A 17920-nucleotide genomic window follows, 5' to 3' on the forward strand; every position below is an offset into this window, starting at 1 on the left:
TATGACTTCAATAAAAGCATAAGTACTTTTGATGTGGTTTGGTGAAATTATAGGAAGAATGAAATTAGCTAGACAAGGATCATTTTGAATGAAGAGGCAACAGAATTTGGAAATAAATGGAGTCTGGAGATATTGAGTCATACATAGGAGAATCTGGCTGAGTTTTGGTGTTGATTAGTAAAGAGTTCATGAGCAGGAAGAAGAGAGTTTCATTTGTAAAATGGCATTGATAATGTCCACGTATTTCACAAAAGCTAAAAAGGGCAGAGATAATATGTATAAAAACACCCAGCACCTAAAGGGACCCTGAATGCATGAGATAAAGAATGATTGCATATTATGAATTAATGGAAAATAAATGAGCTTTTAAGATGATATAAAATTCCTCCCATATATGTCTATAGAAGTTTTATGGATGCAGGAAAATAAGAAGTCAGTTAATAGGAGAGACATAATTATATATCATGTAATAGTAAGAAGAGGAGTTGGGTGAAATGACAATGCAGTTAACAGTATTTTTTTTTTTTAAGGAAATAGCTTCTTAACCACAAAAGATTCACTGGTGTATTCATTTCTCATTCTTTACCTCCTTTGACTCATCTGCAGGAGTAGGAGTTCAAACAAAAGGAAACTTTTGTAGCCTCCTGCTTAAGATTCTCATCATTTAAATTTTGGTTTTCAGCCCATTTACTGTCAGGTTTCCTGTGATTGGAAAGCGGCGCATAAGAATTCTCAGGCTTTGCAGTGAACTCTCTAGAGCTCCAGACTGGGATTTACAGCTGCCTGCAGACATCTCCATCTGCAGGTACTGCAGGCAAGTCCAACTCAGTGTGTCCCAAATCAAATTAATTACCCTCCCACATGCCCAGTCCCCTATCCAGTCTCCCATCTAAGTTAATACCATCGCCAATGTACCAGGTACAGAGTCTATGGAGATTTCTCTTCTTTTGCTTCTCATCCCATACTCCCTGAGATCAATCTGCTGCTAATTTTTGTTAAATTCATCCTGATGTACTCAGTTTCAAGTACAGGCTTTTTTTTTTTTTTTTTTTTACTCCCTTTGTCCTGGTCAAGGTCTTTCACTTTCTCTCCAGGTCCACAGCTGTACAATCTAACCAGATCTCCACCAGAGGCCCTGCTGTTCTGCCACTTCAGTGACCTTCCTATTTATACTATGTATAGGCTGGCCCACCCAGGAGAACTGACTCATTGGTATACCTGTTCCTCTGTCTCCAGTTTCTCCATTTTTGTAATCCAGATAAATTTCTCAAGTACAAATCACCCATCTTGCTGAAAATCTATCAGTGATTCCCCATTGAGCTTTCAGAACGATGTTCCAAACTCAAGTTCATACATTTCCTGTCCCATAGCATGTCTTTGAACATTCTATGTTCTGCCTGACCATTCTGAATGGCAGGTTTTGTCCCCAAAATAATGTACAATTATGATTTCAGAGTACTGATCACAGGCTGTTCTCCATGAGCTAGTTAATTCCCTGTCCCCCAACTCCTTTCTTCTTCAACTTAAAGACCATCTCCCTGGTGTAGTTGCCTTAATTACACTCTACTGTGTCTCATTTTCCTAAGAATCATCCCCTATCTGCATATAATTTTACTTATGGTTAGCAAGAGTGTCTCTTAATCGTATTTTATAATGCTTGAGGACAGATAACATTTTTACGGTCCTCTGACAGTTTAAGTTGACTATTAGCAAAACCAAATGTAATCTTAAATCTTTAACTTACAAAATTGGTAGTTTTGAGAAAAGAAAGCTTTTAAAAATTACCAAAGAAACAGTTAACAATATACCTAAACAGTGAGCTTTTTCAGCTCTACCATATTAAGTGAGTGTTTAAAAGTTTCTTGCAGTTTTATTACCCCAGGTGCACTGCTGCCATAACAGGCCTCTGTAGACCACTGCAATAAATGTCATTTGTTCAAATTAAGTCCATACATTATATATATGACCACCTAAATTTATGCTATTACAGAGGATTAAATCTGTTAATATATCAAAATCTAAATAAAATGTAGAAATCTACTTTTATTTATAATCTTGAGTACTTTTACTAAGTTTAATACAACGTGTGATTGTTCCTTCTGTGACTGTAAGATGAATCAGAATGGAAGCATCTAATTTGATCTATATTCATTAATTCAAATATTCATAGCTGTCTCAAATCAGCATCTAAGTAAAATTGTGATGAGTTGAAGTCTTAAAAAAAAAGGGGGGAGGCTGCTTTTGGTTCTGATTTAGCCAATAATTTATTCAGTTTTCATGTAAATCCATGGAAGATATAAAAATTTTAAAATTTCAAATATTGGGTCTTTTAGCTTCATTTTCTTTGAAAATTTATTATTAAAACAGGAATATGAACTTATTGAAAAGATAAATTGAATGTACATGGCTTTATTTTGTGTTTTATTTAGAATAAAAACATTTTATGCTCAGAAACAAAGATAAACTAGCATATATGGGTAATTTATATTATATTGAACAATGAATTATTTACTATTTAGGTATGAACAAACAAAAATAGACATTTTTTGCCTTTTCCCAGTAAAGATAGATCAGTTCTCAAATATGCAAATGAGTATTCATTTTTTATTCAATAATTTTTTCATATACTTTCCCTTTGCTGATCTTCTCAAGTGGTGAAAGTGCTTACAGTCCATAAAAATTAGACACAAGTTAATATTTGCTAATAATTATTTATTAATATATTTTAATTTTCTTTCCACTTTCTGAGAATTAAACACAGTACACAAAATACAGTAAAATGCACTTTTCCCATTTCAAATAAATATATTTCACTCTTGCAAAAAATTATTATCTTTGTCATTCACCACAGTATTTTAATCAGTGAAGCAAAGCAAAGAAACTCTCTAGTAAATTATCATTTATTTTAATGATTCCCCAAAGCATTTTACTAGAGAAAAGAAATGCTGTTCTCTGTAAAATTATATTCAGACTTGGCAACTGTTGTTTCTTGCATGGAAAAGCAAAGATAAGTTCTTTTAAAAGGTATCTGAGTGTAAATAAAAAAGGTCTGGAAGATAGTATTTAAGTCTTTAAACCAAGTTATATGTAAACTTTCTTATTAATATTTCCTAGCAAAACAAGCTACATCCTGAATAATAATTGTCCCTTTGTATTACACTGAAAATATTTCAAAATTAGTGGTTATGTATTTAAATTTCTGGTTATGTGCACATTATAAACCCATGGTAGAATTTTATATCTCTATTACCCGGAAAAGTTAGAAATAACTGTGCTATACAAGACAGTATATCTCTTTTCACAACTTAACATTATAAGCACTGAAATCTACCGAATTATACAAATTGAACACATACATTTATGTACAGACATAGATCCCTGATCAGGTTAAGACACTATTAATTTGTCCTTGTAAGTAGTAAGACTATTTTAATAACCAGTAACAATCACATTAAGGTAGTCACCAATTTTCAGTTATCTTATGTGCAATCCATCCAGACTCAAAAGCACTTATTGCCAAGTAATAAAAGTTATTAGTATTATCTAACTTCCTGTGTGATTAATTAAATTGTATTTTATATTACTAGCAAGCTTATGGAAGTATTATCAATTGTTTATGGTACCTCCAATCCCACTCTAGTGCTGGTCATTGACACACATGCAGAAATTGTGTTTAACTATGCTGGAACATAAACCTTAAAGCATAACTGTGTTCAGTTAAAATCTTACACATACTACAAAGTGGGTATGAGAACAAGCCTCAGAATTAATAGGGCATCTATTATGTCCACGTAGAGTTTTAGATATAGAACTTTTTGTCCTCATTTTATGGGGTAGAAAAGTACATGCACAGGCATCTGTTTATGGCAACATTTTTATTTCTACGCATTTCTGAAAGAGGTCAGTATATGCTCAAGAATTCACACATCCAGTAAAATGAATCCTTATAACTCCTCCATTTCAAAATGTGTGTTAAAGCTGTTTGCCATGGGTGTATGTTGAAATATCCTTGACAGGTTTGGATTCAACAGCTCCACTGAATGGCATGATAGCTGCTGAGTGGTGTCGTTCTTCAGGGACATCATTTGCTCTGTTCCAGGTTCTCTTCTATCATAATAGAGAGCCCAGAGCAGTGTAATGGTAAGAATCATGGCCAGAATTTGTGTCACTCCAATGGAGATTCCCAGAAATCTTAGCACTTGCAGTTGTTTGGTTCCTCTCAAAAATGAATACATTTTCTTTCCACAACCCTGTAAAAGAAACATAGTCAAAGTTACTTTGGGTATCTTACAGCAGGTCAAAATAGTGAAAGCAAATAGTGTTTTAAAAAGTGACTAGAATCATAGAGTTTAAAAGACAGTGACTCTCAACAAAGACTGCCTTTAGGAAGCTGGAGGAGAGAGAGCAGTGAACCTTTTGAAAAGTGAAAATCACCTGCTGTTGTGATTCTCATGAGTGTACTCCTCCTTTCGTCTTTCCCACAAACTGAAATTGAGAAGCACTGTTACAAAACACATCTAGAGAAGTTGTTTTGGAAATAGCCAGACAGTAAATTTTTAAGGCCTTACAAGTCATATAGTCTTCATTTCAACTATTCATCTGTTATTGAAAGCAGTTATAATGAGTAAATATGATTTTGTTCTTTTCTAAAAATATTTTACTTATTTTAATGAGAGAGAGAGACCCCAGAGCACTGCTAGCTCTGGCTTATGGTGGTGCTGGGGGTTGAATCTGGGACCTTAGAGCCTCAGTCATGAAAGTCTTTTTGCATAATCATTATGCTATCTCCTCAGCCTGATATGACAGTTTTAATGAAGCTTCTTTTCTTTTGTTTAATTACTAAAAAAAAAAAATCACTGTCTTTATTTATTGAATAAAGATAGCCAGAAGTTGAGAGGGAGGCGGAGGTAGAAAGGGAGAGAGACAGTGAGAGATGCCTTCAGCCCTGCTTCACTACTCAGAAGCTTTCCCTCTGCAGGTGGGAACTGGGGGCTTGAACCTAGGTCCCTGCACATTGTAACATGTGCACTTAACCAGGTGTGCCACCCCCTTGCCCCCTAATGAAATTTCATGCATAAAAAACAAAACAGATTTGGGATATAGGTCATAGAGATACCAGTCAAAACAGATTTGGGATACAGGTCATAGATCCCTAATACATACTGATTCAAAATTTCACAAGTTAGTTAATATTATATGCAAAATGCTGAGGACTAAGGTAGATACTCTGAAAGAAGAAAATTAAAATTAAGAAAAATTAAAATCCATTATCAAGGAAAATTAGAGGCAAGGGGACACAGTAAAAGGCATAAAACATACCTAATAATTGTCATAAGTTACCTCTGAAGCGATTAAAAAAAAAGTCTACCTATCATGTCTCTAGTGAACTCATGGTAAGGAAATGGAAAATCGATCTTTTAAAGAGAAGTAGATTCTAACTTATGGAGAAATTTTAGGAATTACTTTTGTATCTACAAGACATTTCAAAAAATATGAAGACTCAGCTTTTGTTCCACTGGAAGCTAACAGATTGCCTGCCACCATTTCAGGGATGATGGTAGAAAACATGTAGCAATAGCAAATACCAGAATGCAAGTCGGTTCCTCCATCCCATGAGCACCATAACTTTCCCAAACCTGTGGGCCACTCAAATGACATTGGTTATGTCATGACCTGCATTATCAGAGAATTCCCCTAAACTTAGGTAATGTAATATCCTAGTTGGACAGTGAGCAAACCTATCCTTTGCAATGGAGAGACAGACATTATCTTTACTACACCAGACAATAAGCAAATCTGCTCTTTTCTCTGAAGGGACACACTATATCTTCAAGGCAGTATTCTACACAGACACCCTTGAAAAGATAGACCAGAATAAAGACAACCAGTCTCTCTGCTTGTTAAACACACAGAAAAGGACAAAGAGCCAAAGAAAAGTATCTGCAAAGAATAAGAAGTTGGTTTTTCAAAGGTTTTATTCTTCTGAGTTTGGAATAAAATGACTCAGAAGCAGCTCTTTGAATAAAAAGGAACTCATAATTATTTTAATGACTGTCTCCTTGTTTTCTTCTCCAGATTCATAAGCACCCCAAATAAATGGAGGAAAGCAAGAGTGTAGGTATTGTTAATCTCTGTATTATAATGAACGGTAAGACTTTGACCAGTGATTGTATCCCAGGATGCATAATTCTCAATAAATTTTAAAATCATATTAGGGCCGCCAACAAGACAGTTCACCTAGAAAGACACCTTCTTTGCCACATAGACAGCTCAAGTTCAAGCCCAGGTCCTTCAATAATACACTGTGATAAGCTTTGATGTTGTGTTATCTTTCTCTCTCTTTTTATCTGAACAACTCAATTTGGAGTGGTGAAGTAATAGTGATAGTAAAATAAGTCAAAGACTTTCAATAACTACTACTATACCATGTAAGGAAAATTAACAATAAAAGATTAACAGAGGTTCATCAATTTAACCAAAATTAAAATCAAAATGTTTATTGTTGAGTCTGAGTGGTGGCACACCTGGTTGAGTGAATGTTACAGTGTACAGGGACCCAAGTTCGAGCCCCTGGTCCCCCCCTGCAGAGGGAAAGTATCACAAGCGGTGAAGCAGTGCTGTCTCTCTGGCTCTGTCTCTCTCCCTCTCTATCTCCCCCTTCCTTCTTGATTTCCGACTTTCTCTATTCAATAAATAAATAACGATAATAAAAATGTTTACTGTTTAACACTAGTAAGTACTGATATAATAAAGTCACTTCTCTGATCATCTGACCTGTTAAACACATACACTAACATGTATGAACACACATGTGTGCAAACACACAAAACTCATCCCCTCACTCTAGGAAATCATAACAGATAACAAAAAGACAATTTGTCAGAATTCAAATCCAAATTTGAAACACCTTTTCAAAGAATACCACTCAGATATTACATAAGAGCCCATTAACTTATATGTGTAATTCTAGCAAGCAGCCTTACATCATACCATATGGCATGATACAGAGTTGGAATTCTAAATTCAAAACCCTACTCCACTACTTAAAATTTATTTTGTTTTTTGGTAAATTAATTCTCCTCTCTCTTTGATTTTTGTTCTTTTTGATCTGAAAATGGATAATAATAATACTCCCTACCTGTTTGGGATGTTGGCAAAAATAGATGGAGCAACAGGTATTAGTGGATAAGTCTGAGGTGCTACACTTTGAAAGAATATTAAATACCCACAACACAGCATTCCATCACCATTGAGTACTTGCCACAGTTCATGTCTGTGAAAGCTGAGGTGCCTGTCAGTTTTCAGGACAGTGCAATAACTGCCCTAAGCCCTAATGATTATTTGTCATTGAGATGGTAAACCACTAACCCCCATATTAGTAAGGTAATATTTTATAGAATCTGGAAAAGTCACATCAACATCATTGAATTCAAAAGGTTTAGTTTCAGATATTTATAAAATTAATTTATGTGGATACATAATAGTGTTGCCATGTGAGGTAGTACATGAGGTCATTATAAAGAAATTGAAATAAAATAATATTGGGTTATGTTTAATATATCCCTTATCTAGGCTTTACTATTTAGAGCAAAGATGGGTCTTTAATAAGTAAACAATTAGTATGATGTTAGATGTAGCTGTCATAATGATTCTGACTGATTTAGAGGTAAAGGCAACTTGAGAGATCACTATGCCATAAATCAAAAAGCAACCACTCAAGAAAGCACTGATAAGCAGATGTGGAAAGATAAAGGCAGATAAAAACTAGCAGTGCAAAGAGCAGCCATCTAAATTGAAAGTAACAGGTAGGTCCAATTACACACTTCTGAAAGCAGTATAAATATCAGAGATGAATTAAGCCATCTGAGATACCTTCTGGCTATCTCATCTTGAAGTTCTACAGATTTGGCTAAATTCAAGGATAAAACAGCAATTCCACACCCCATCCTACTGAGGCTTGATGCCTACAAAACTCCACCACTCACACTGGGGAAAGATGGTGGCAGGCAGATAATGCCATCTTCGTTAGCTCCAAGATGGGACTAGATTGCAGGAAAGAACTACAGGGACAGCAAAGGAATAAAATCATAGAATAACTTACAAGACAAACCCACTTTTTTTCTTCTTCTTCTTCAGAAAAACCAGTATAACTCTAGCAAGCAAGGGAAGATGTGCTTATGGCATTACAGAATGGGGATATCTCAGATACACACGCATGGGGACTAAGAGAGAGAGCCTCACCTAGGCCTGAAACACACAACCCAGCTACTTGTAGAAAGTGGGCAGGAGCAAACAAGAATGGAACCAGAAGTAAGCTACAAAACTTTGTGCTAGGACCCCAGCTGAGGCTGGGAACAAAAGAAATCTGCAAGTTCCCAAAAGCCTGGGAGCCAGTAGTGGGGGTGAGGAGGGTGTGGGGGAGGAGAAGTTTTTTATGGGTAGGAATTGAACCTGGAGACCAGCATCCACAACTGAGGTATCTCCCCCTACATATCTGTACTTCTCTCCCAAATTCACAAGTACTTAGGTTAGTGCTTTCCAAGTGAAAGGGAACTCCTTGCTCTCTGGGTAACATGGCTCTTCTAGAGTGATATCAATAGAATTGGTAAAGGATCTCTGAATAATTTCTCTTCCATATGATAAGTAAATATGGTTAGAATCCACATTTGTGAAGTTCTTGAAATTTAGATTTGTGAAAATGGCAGCTAAGGTGCATTTATTCAAGAAAAAAAACAAAACAGCTGACTCTCAATAAAAACAAGCTTTGTGACATTTTAATTTGTCCTGTCCCTATACCTTCCTAATGAAGTTCTCCAATAGGCTATTATGAAAAAAAGCAGAAACCCTGCAGTCACCATAAGGAACAGAACAAGGCTGCATTCTCAGAGTACTATCATTATTTGTCTTATTCACAGCTTCCCTGGAAGGACCCATTTGTAAAAAACTGTGTTTATTTGATCTCACTTGCAACTCAATCAGGCGGGAACACCTTCTTCCCCCAGGGTGTTTGTCAGAAGCAGTGGGAGCTGACTATTTAACTCAGAGGCTGCCTGAGGCAGTGGGAAACAGTTGTACCAAATGAGCTGGTTAAAAGCTTAAAACGCAAAGCATAAAATGCAAAGTTCACAGATTTGTCAAAACTCTGACATATTTGTGAGGGATCTAGAAATTATCCACATAAGCAATGTTCATGTCTAGCACCGTGCACATGCACAGGAAAGATGTATGTACAAGGACTTCAAGATCTCATACCTAAGGAAGTTCCAGGTTCTGTAGATCCTCAGATAAGGGATCTTGGTTTCTGGGATCTAGTGAAACCTCTGTTTATTCATTAACTGATTGCTAAGATACAGCCGACTCCAGGGGGTATAGATGGCAAAGGATACAACAATTTACTAAATTATTTCAGAAAAGTCATCAGCAATCAAATAACAATAAGATCTCACTCTCAGGCAGAAGTTGAAAACAAGATAAGAAAAGAGAAAACACAAGTAGAACCTGAACTGGAATTGGTGTATTGCACCAAAGTAAAAGACTCTGGTGGGGGGGGGCGGGGGGAGAATACAGGTCCAAGAAGGATGACAGAGGACCTAGTGGGGGTTGTATTGTTATACGGAAAATTGGGAAATGTTATGCATGTACAAACTATTGTATTTACTGTCAAATGTAAAACATTAATTCCCCAATAAAGAAATAAAAATACAAATAGAAACTTTTTTCCACGTGGCGCAAAGCGCAAGGACCAAGTCCAAGAACTGGCATAAGGATACCGGTTCGAGTCCCAGCTCCCCACCTGTAGGGGAGTCGCTTCACAGGTGGTGAAGCAGATCTGCAGGTGTCTATCTTTCTCTCCCCCCTCTGTCTTCCCCTCCTTTCTCCATTTCTCTCTGTCCTAATAACGACAACAATAACAAGGGCAACAAAAGGGAAAGTAAATAAGTAAAATAGAAAAAAAAAAAAAAGAGAAACTTTTTTCACTTTATTGAGGAAATGCTGAGTTACAGAATTGCTGCTATAACAAGGGTTACAGCTTCATAACCCTTCCTTCTTCTCCAATCCCCCAATCCTCTGAGTACACAACAGTGATCTAATGACAGATCACAAAGAGACAGGGCCCTGAGGTTAACTCTTTGCCCAAGTAGGCATCTGTGATTTTCTCAAAGCAAAGGTCCCTTCACTTTTTAGAAAGATAGGGGAGTTATTTTTCAAAAGGCATAAATAACCCCTCAGACAAAACATTTTATTACTGACGTTTGTTATAGTTTATTGAATTACAATTTTCTGCTTCATCTTTTTCTCTGAGAGAAGACTTACATAGGTTGCTTGCTTTAAAGTTAAGTCAACTGTCATCTCTAAATTACTTCTTACATTGAGTCATTTAAAATATTACTTGTATTAGTAAGTTAGCAATGATTTATGAGATTATAATAAGTATTATTTCCTTGACTATGGATTCTCCTCCCTTTTTTCTTCACCTTTTAGAATTGCTCATTGTTCTTATAATGACGTTTATAGTAGTATACCATATTCCTTGTGGTTACTTCATTTCTCCTAAACCAAATTTCTCTGTATTCTTCCATTTGAGAAATTATGATCATTTTTTCTTCTAGCACAGAGATTCTTTCCATTGCATGGTCAAGTCTATTCTTACATTTTTTCAAATTAGCATGAAAATCACTGAGAAGCTGTGGAGATAGAACAGTAGTTATGTGGGAGTCTGTGGTGGCACAGCGGGTTAAGCACACATGTGGTGCAAAGTGCAAAGACTGGAATAAGAATAGTAGTTATGCAAAAGACTCTCATGCTTGAGACTATAAAGTTCCAGGTTCAATCTCCAGCACTACCATAAGCCAAAAGTGAGCAGTGTTCTGTTGTTAAAATTCGGTGGCTCCAGCTGGCCGGGCTAGCTTCATGAGCGGGTAACAGAGACGACCAGAGACATACGGCTGGGCAGGGAAGCTGTATTTCTTTATTCAGGAACAACGATTCATAAACTAACCCAAACTAATCACCAAACAGAACTCTGCTGCCTCTTTCCCCCGAGACGGTGCCAAGCACTCTCTTACTCTGGAACTCTGGAACTCCGGAACCCTCTCGGGGTTCCTTGGGGCGGGGCCAAGCAGGCCCACGAAAACCAGCAGGACTGATCCAATTTTCTTGACAGGGGGAGAGCTAGAACAACCCAATGTAAAGCATACAACAGTGTTCTGGTCTCTTGCTCTCTGTAACTCTCTCATTAAAATAAAATAACATTAAAAAAAGATATTTATTTATTATGCCTTCATACTGGTGTCATTGGAATTGTGCTTGAAAACCAACTACCTAGTGAAGAATCCCCTGTGATCCCATATTTTTACTATGAACCAATTTACACATTACATTGAGAAAAGATAGACCAGAATAAAGAATATTCCCTAAAAAAAAAAATTGGGGAAGGAAATATAGTATAATGGTTATGCAAACATGCCTGAGGCTCTGAGGTCCCAGGTTCAATTCCCTACATCACTATAAGCTATCACTGAGCAATACTGTGACTAAAAAAAAAAAAAAATGAAGAAAAAAATTATTCATAAAATTTGTATAAAAAATATATTAAAGGTGTTTTCCTAGATAACTTATAGTAGTTGACATAAAGTCCTGAATGAAAAAAAAAATCAAAACTTCAGTATCTTGATCCCTTTCAAATGCTAGAATATTTGATCTCCTAAATTAAATTGTGCAAGGAATTATGTCTTCTTTAAACCTGGCTGTCATAAAATCGTTAAGGCAAATATGAACTCTAAAATGAGCAACCCTATTTGCTATCCTGTTGAAACATATTTAAGTTTCCTTAACTGTGATTTTCCAGTCTTATGTATATTTTATTGCTTTATTGTATCCTTTTATTGGTCTCCTTAAATTCTCCAATTAGCTAAATATATATACATATATATATATATGCTATACACATAGGAATAAAAGCACAAATATCCCTATATTGTACACAATGTAATATTTCTCAAGTGATTTAGAATGCTTTGTGAAAACTCATAGAGTAGCAGATATTATGTTGAATATCTAAACTATTTACATAGCTGAAGTTAAAGATTAACTTTCCAAAAGAGTATCGATACCTTTTTTTGAGAAAATAGTATTTTTCCACATTTCTGTGTATCATTCTATGATCCTCAGTCTCTTCCTACTTTTTTTTAAAATTTCATCCTATATTGAAACAGCTCCAGGATTACAGCCTGTTCTGTGTCATCTTTGTTGAGGTAGTTCATTCTATACATACACTAGCAACTTGTTTTGAGTCAAACAATAATGCATAACATTTGTACTTTTCAACGTAAACTTGGACACTGCTGTTGAAAAGCAAGCCCTTTAGAGAAGAAAAAATACAGATATGTTCCTGTGAAATCTAATGCACTAGTCATGGATATTTAGTTATATAAGCAAAAAATTGTTGAATCAGTCAAAAGAGAAAATAGAAATGTCAGAGTTCAAAACTGCATTTCTTTTACAAAGAAGATTTGATTAAGAATAGGAAAGAAATTATTTCACTTAATAGCTTTTCTCAAAGTAAATTGCTCTTGAGTTTTTACTTTAAATATGTTTTCTTTCTAAATAAAACATAAATTAGCTCTACCCTAATAGTTTCAGATGTCAAAGGTGTGGATAATACATACTGGTTGACTTACTTGACTTACTACAATATTATAATTCTGGCCAATATCAGCTGTAAATAAAAATCATTAATCCCTACATTTTTTTTTCAGAATTTACTTGAAGACATGTCAAGATGTCTCATTTCACTTGAGGAAATTATACACTTGAAATAATTCTCTGATAAATCTCTGAAATGAGTTTCTAAAATTGGAAAAACACCCATAAATTTTCAGTACTATATATTCACAGGTCACATAAAAATAGGTCAACATTTAATATGCTTATGAATATAAACTACAAATAAAATCAATAAGTCTATCCATACCAGTATTGACATTTTTGCAATTGATGTTTTGTAATAAGCATGTACCCAAAAATGACTGCATTATCAGATACAAATAAGTAACTTTTTTTAAAACTTTTTAAAAAATTTTATTTATTTTCTCTTTTGTTGCCCTTGTTATTTTTATTGTTCTTGTAGTTATTATTGTTGTCGTCGTTATTGGGACAGAGAGAAATGGAAAGAGGAGGGGGAAAAAGAGAGGGAGAGAGAAAGACACCTGCAGACTTTTTTTTACCGTCTGTGAAGCGACTCCCTTGAAGGTAGGGAGCTGGGGGCTCGAACCGGGATCCTTACACTGGTCCTTGTACTTTGCACCATGTGCACTTAACCCGCTACGCTACCACCCTACTCCCACAAATATATAATCTTCTGTCTTTTTTCTTCTAGAACTGAAAAAGTGATTGAGAGAAGCTGATGAATTCATAAGCTTTAACCAGGTTTGCCCAGCACATCTCTTCTGACAATGGTAAGCCCTGCAGGGAAATAAATGTTTACTTAAAAAATTAAACAGCAAAGAATGAGATTCATTGCAGGATTTTCTATTTTATGAGTTAAGACCAACTAAACCACACATAGAAAATGCAGTAGGGAAAGTCTCCTTTCTTACTAATGATAGCTACACACACCTCATTTAATACTCTCAGTATCTCCACTACAGTCACCCAATATAAAAGACTGAATTTGCTGAACATGTTTTTATTTGTATCAAAAAATAATGTTTCTAAAGAGACTCAAGTCAGAAAACCCATAACCTCCCTAGTGAGGTCATGCCCTGCAACAGGCATTCCCTACCTGACCAAACAGAAGAACATTTCAAAATGTTAACTCAAAATCTCTTTCCTTAGGTGCTACTGACCAGTAATGGGGAGGTAGTTCCCTTATCTGTGAACATAAAGACTTAGGGGAGAAGTGAAAAACTATGGATACCTCACACTTTACCCCTAAAACTCATCTTGATTGCCATCTCGTCCAAGTGGCTACTAATTTCTGCCCTTTAATATCTCTGTTAATAAATTGATGGTCTAGAGTGTGAAAAAGCAAAGCTGGAAGGTGTTGAAATCACCAAAGTGGGAAACTAAAGTCCCTAAAATGTTAATTTGAAAATCTACTGCTAGCAAGCACAAATATATAACCAGGAAAATGTATACTTCCATGTTACTGCTAGCAAAGCTAAGAGAAGTCAATGTAGTTAAAAATATAGCAGATCACAGTGGGTCTATTTATTTTAATCACTGAGCCAGGGAGATAGCTGTTCAGGTAAGGTATGTGCCTTGTCATATATACAGACCAGACTTGAGCCCAGACACCACAGGAGACGTGCTATGGCATCTGATCATGCTTGGAGGCTATGGTATCTCTCCATCTTTTAATCTTTCTGTCTGAATGAATAAGTCAGACAGTAACAGTGAAATCGTGCATACTTGAGGCCTTAACTACACTACATAAGTAAGGGGAAAAAAACCTACTTTTATTATCATCACCACTATTAATATCACTGTTATTTACCACCACCATGCATTGAAGATGAGTGATTATGCGCCAAATGTTTTGCTGAGAGCTTCTCATAGGGTAGCTAGATTTGTCCTGGTAACACTGTAAGGAGGTAGGTACTAGTGCTGTTTCATTTAAGAGATAAGGAATTGAAGTTTAGAATTAAAAGGAATCACACTCAGCTTGCACCTCACCATATAGCCCATATCTCTATTTTAAGGGTGTAAAATATGGGTTTTGGAATCAAATATGTCTGAGCTCAGTAACTAATCAGGTCTACGCCATTGGACAGTGTCATTTAACTTCTTTGTGCCTCACTTTTTGCACCTGTAAATAGAGATGGCAATCTTTTTTTTTTTTTTTGTCCTCTCCAGGGTTATTGCTAGAGCTCAGTGCCTGCACTAAGAATCCATTGTTCCTGAGGCCATTTTTTCCCTTTTGTTCCCCCCCTTTTTTAATCACTGTTGTGGTTATTATTATTGTTGTTAATTGATGTCATTGTTGTTGGATAGTACAGAGAGAAATGGAGAAGGGGACGACAGAGATGGGGAGAGAAAGTTAGACACCTGCTGACCTGCTTCACTACTTGTGAAGCGACCCTCCCCACAGGTGGGGAGCTGGGGGCTCAAACTGGGATTCTTACACTAGTCCTTGCACTTTGCGCCATGTGCACTTAACTCGCTGCACTTCCACCCGACCCCCAGAGATTGTAATCTTATTCACTGCACCTTCAGAGAAAATATTTAGGGCTTAAATGAGGTAATGAATATAAATGTTTATTCATAGTGCTACCTACATGTGAATGAATCCCTTTAGCAAAATCCAACATGTACTTTTCAACCCTCAATTTACATGAACTCTCAACTAATTCTGGTACTATATTTACATATACTGCAAATAGGTGCTACTCTGAGAGATTTAAGTTCATCAGTTCACTCTCTAAGCAACTCTCAGATAAGTACCTGGACTCATTTTACAGTTGAGTAAGATGAAGCACTGAAGGCTGAAAAACTTGCCTAAGGTCACACAGCTAGGAAGGAGCAGGCTGAAAATTTAACCTAGAATCTACCTTTTCAAACCTGGTCTTAAACTCTGACCCATACTATCTCATCAAGGACAACTTTTTCCTAAAAGTCTCTCCTTACACAGCCTCCAGAATGCTACTTTCCATTTCTTATCTGGCTTTAAAAGGTGCCCCCTACTTTGCCCTTAAGCATTTCCATTTCTGCCCTTGTGCTTTTATCTCCTTCCATGCACTCAAACCTTCTCCTCTAAGATAAGGTCTACCTGTCCCCACTTGATCACAGCAGGCAGTACTGTCTATGGGAAAACCATATTTTCCCACCTCCCCTGCAGCTAAACACAGCGTGAGTAGCTGACCAGAGAATGTGAGCAGAGGTGATGAGAATAGACTTAAAGCACTGGATATTCTTCTGCTTAGAGACTGACTGGTTTGGAGAAAAACAACTGCAACAAGGCAGTAAAAAGGTAAACTTATGTCACTGTCTTGGGCACCTGGATGAAACTGTTGAGTAGAGATTTCTGGCAACTCTATCAACTGACTGATTTGTGAAAGAAACAGATTCCACCTTGTTCAAGTCATGATACTCTGAGTCAGTGCTTTTCCTATTAGTACACTCACAATCCTTACCTCCAGGTAAGTATTGTCTGCTGACTTCTTTCTTTTAATGTTTCTGTATGTGGAACTAAAAAACCCAAGACTTTTAAACTGAAAATAGTTAAATTACAACTTTTACCCCTCAATAATCAGTTTCTTCATCTATCCAGGATCCAAGTTCAAGTCAAATGTCCTTGCAAGTTCCTTGTCACTCACTTCCCACAGCTAATTCATCACCTAGATCTGCTCATTCTTTCTTTAATAGCATTCCACATTCCTTCCCTCCCGCCTCTCTATCCTCAGTAGCACAAGCTAAATTCCAGTTCTTAAAATCACTCACATGAATTACTTGTAACAATTTCCTACCTGATTTCCTGGTATCCAGACTCAACCCTCACCTCAGTTCATTCTCTGCAATGCCAGCAGGGTGATTTTTAAGCACAAAGCCAAAATTGTTTCTTTGTGAGGTACTGTTTCAGGTCAAAATCATATAATGGCTCTCATATCAGTAAACTCTACAGGCAAAATTTGCAAGTCTACTAATAAAGCACAAGAGGAAAAGTTTCAATAATGAATAGGTAACAGGAAACTCCAATTGAGCTGTGTGGAGAAAGAGAGTGAAAGAAAAGAAGAAAGCATTTGTATACCTGAAGCAAAACTGGCAGAACAGTTCAAGACCTGATTAGATCAAGCAGAGTCTAAGATAAAAGGGACCCCCTCCTCACCAAGCCCAAACTGGTCCTGCAGGGCTTTGAATGATAAAAGAGGTATCACCCCAACTTAGTCAACTTGATTCCAGCCAGCAAGTTACAGAGGAGATAATGAAGTCAGCAGAGAAGCAGGAGGAAGTGGCTTTGACTTTTTATAAAAGAACACTGAGAATGGGACTTCTTGGGGGATATTCTATCTAAATAACCACTGAGCCTGAAAGCTGCCTACTGTTTACAATCTGAGCCAGAGATTCTACGTGTGTTTATCCAAGAATGGAGTTTGATAATTTAATAAATCAGAATCCATGATTCCTCTGTCCTAGTCCTTCCTTTCAGAGTACTACCTCAAGTTTGTGAATAAGTTTGCATTTTTATTTGGCAACCATACAGACTTCTGTATAAAATTCATTTTTTAATGAAATGCATAGCCTCTTCCTAAACCACTGCTGGCTCTGTCTAGCACTGTCCACATGGGCCTTCTTACAACCCAGTGTCCAGCTGTGCTATCTTGCTTCTAGTTCTAACTTTGCATATTGTCTCTTGGCTTGGAATGTCCTTTGGCCTGATGCCACCAAATGTTTGCTGCATTTGACTAATGCAGAGAGTGAAAACCTGCCATCCCAAAATATGTCTATGATAAAAGGTCAACTTCATGAGAGGAGTCCTAAGGCAGGACTGAAGTCACTTTGGAAAGAAATAATAAAAAGACATATCTTTTTAAGAAGTGTTTTCCTATAAAATCTTAATTTATATAGTAGATGGAGAAGGCAGAATTTAAATCAGTTTGGCTGTTTAAATCTGCATGCCCTGTTAGCCTCCCTAACTGACCTCCCTCTTTCCAACATTCCCTTCTTCTGCTAAACTGATCTTAAGAACACATCTAGAGCCCTACAGCTGAGTTACTCAAACTTGTTGTATTTCTCTCATGTATTCAGAAAAAACATGGTATTAATAGATATCTCTTTTCTCTTACCATTAAGTCTGATACTTGATCATCTATTATATAAAGGATCCAGTGAAGTACAGGGTGATTTTAGTGTGTGTATACATGTTCCCTAGTACTGACATTTGCTTCTCATTTAAGATCAGAATCTTAGGGGCCTGTGTTGT

At 36.4% G+C, this 17920-nt stretch overlaps 1 protein-coding gene across 7 annotated transcripts in view; it reads right to left on the bottom strand.

Moving 5' to 3' along the window:
- Positions 1 to 2701: 2701 nt before the first annotated feature.
- TSPAN12 (tetraspanin 12) overlaps positions 2702 to 17920 on the bottom strand; it is a 90080-nt gene continuing 74861 nt past the window's right edge. For 5 of the 7 annotated variants that reach the window (XM_016189043.2, XM_016189044.2, XM_060196485.1 and 2 more), the window contains exons 8-9: positions 10524 to 10685; positions 2702 to 4250 (exon numbers count right to left, since the gene is read on the bottom strand). In XM_016189043.2, the coding sequence (XP_016044529.1) occupies positions 3945 to 4250; positions 10524 to 10685 (468 nt within the window). In that variant the 3' untranslated portion in view covers positions 2702 to 3944. Of the gene's footprint in view, positions 4251 to 10475; positions 10686 to 17920 lie in introns of all 7 variants that reach the window. The other 2 variants (XM_016189047.2, XM_007525008.3) reach the window with 2 other exon arrangements.

The sequence above is a fragment of the Erinaceus europaeus genome, chromosome 8 (assembly GCF_950295315.1).
Source record: "Erinaceus europaeus chromosome 8, mEriEur2.1, whole genome shotgun sequence".
NCBI classification, from domain to species: domain Eukaryota; kingdom Metazoa; phylum Chordata; class Mammalia; order Eulipotyphla; family Erinaceidae; genus Erinaceus; species Erinaceus europaeus.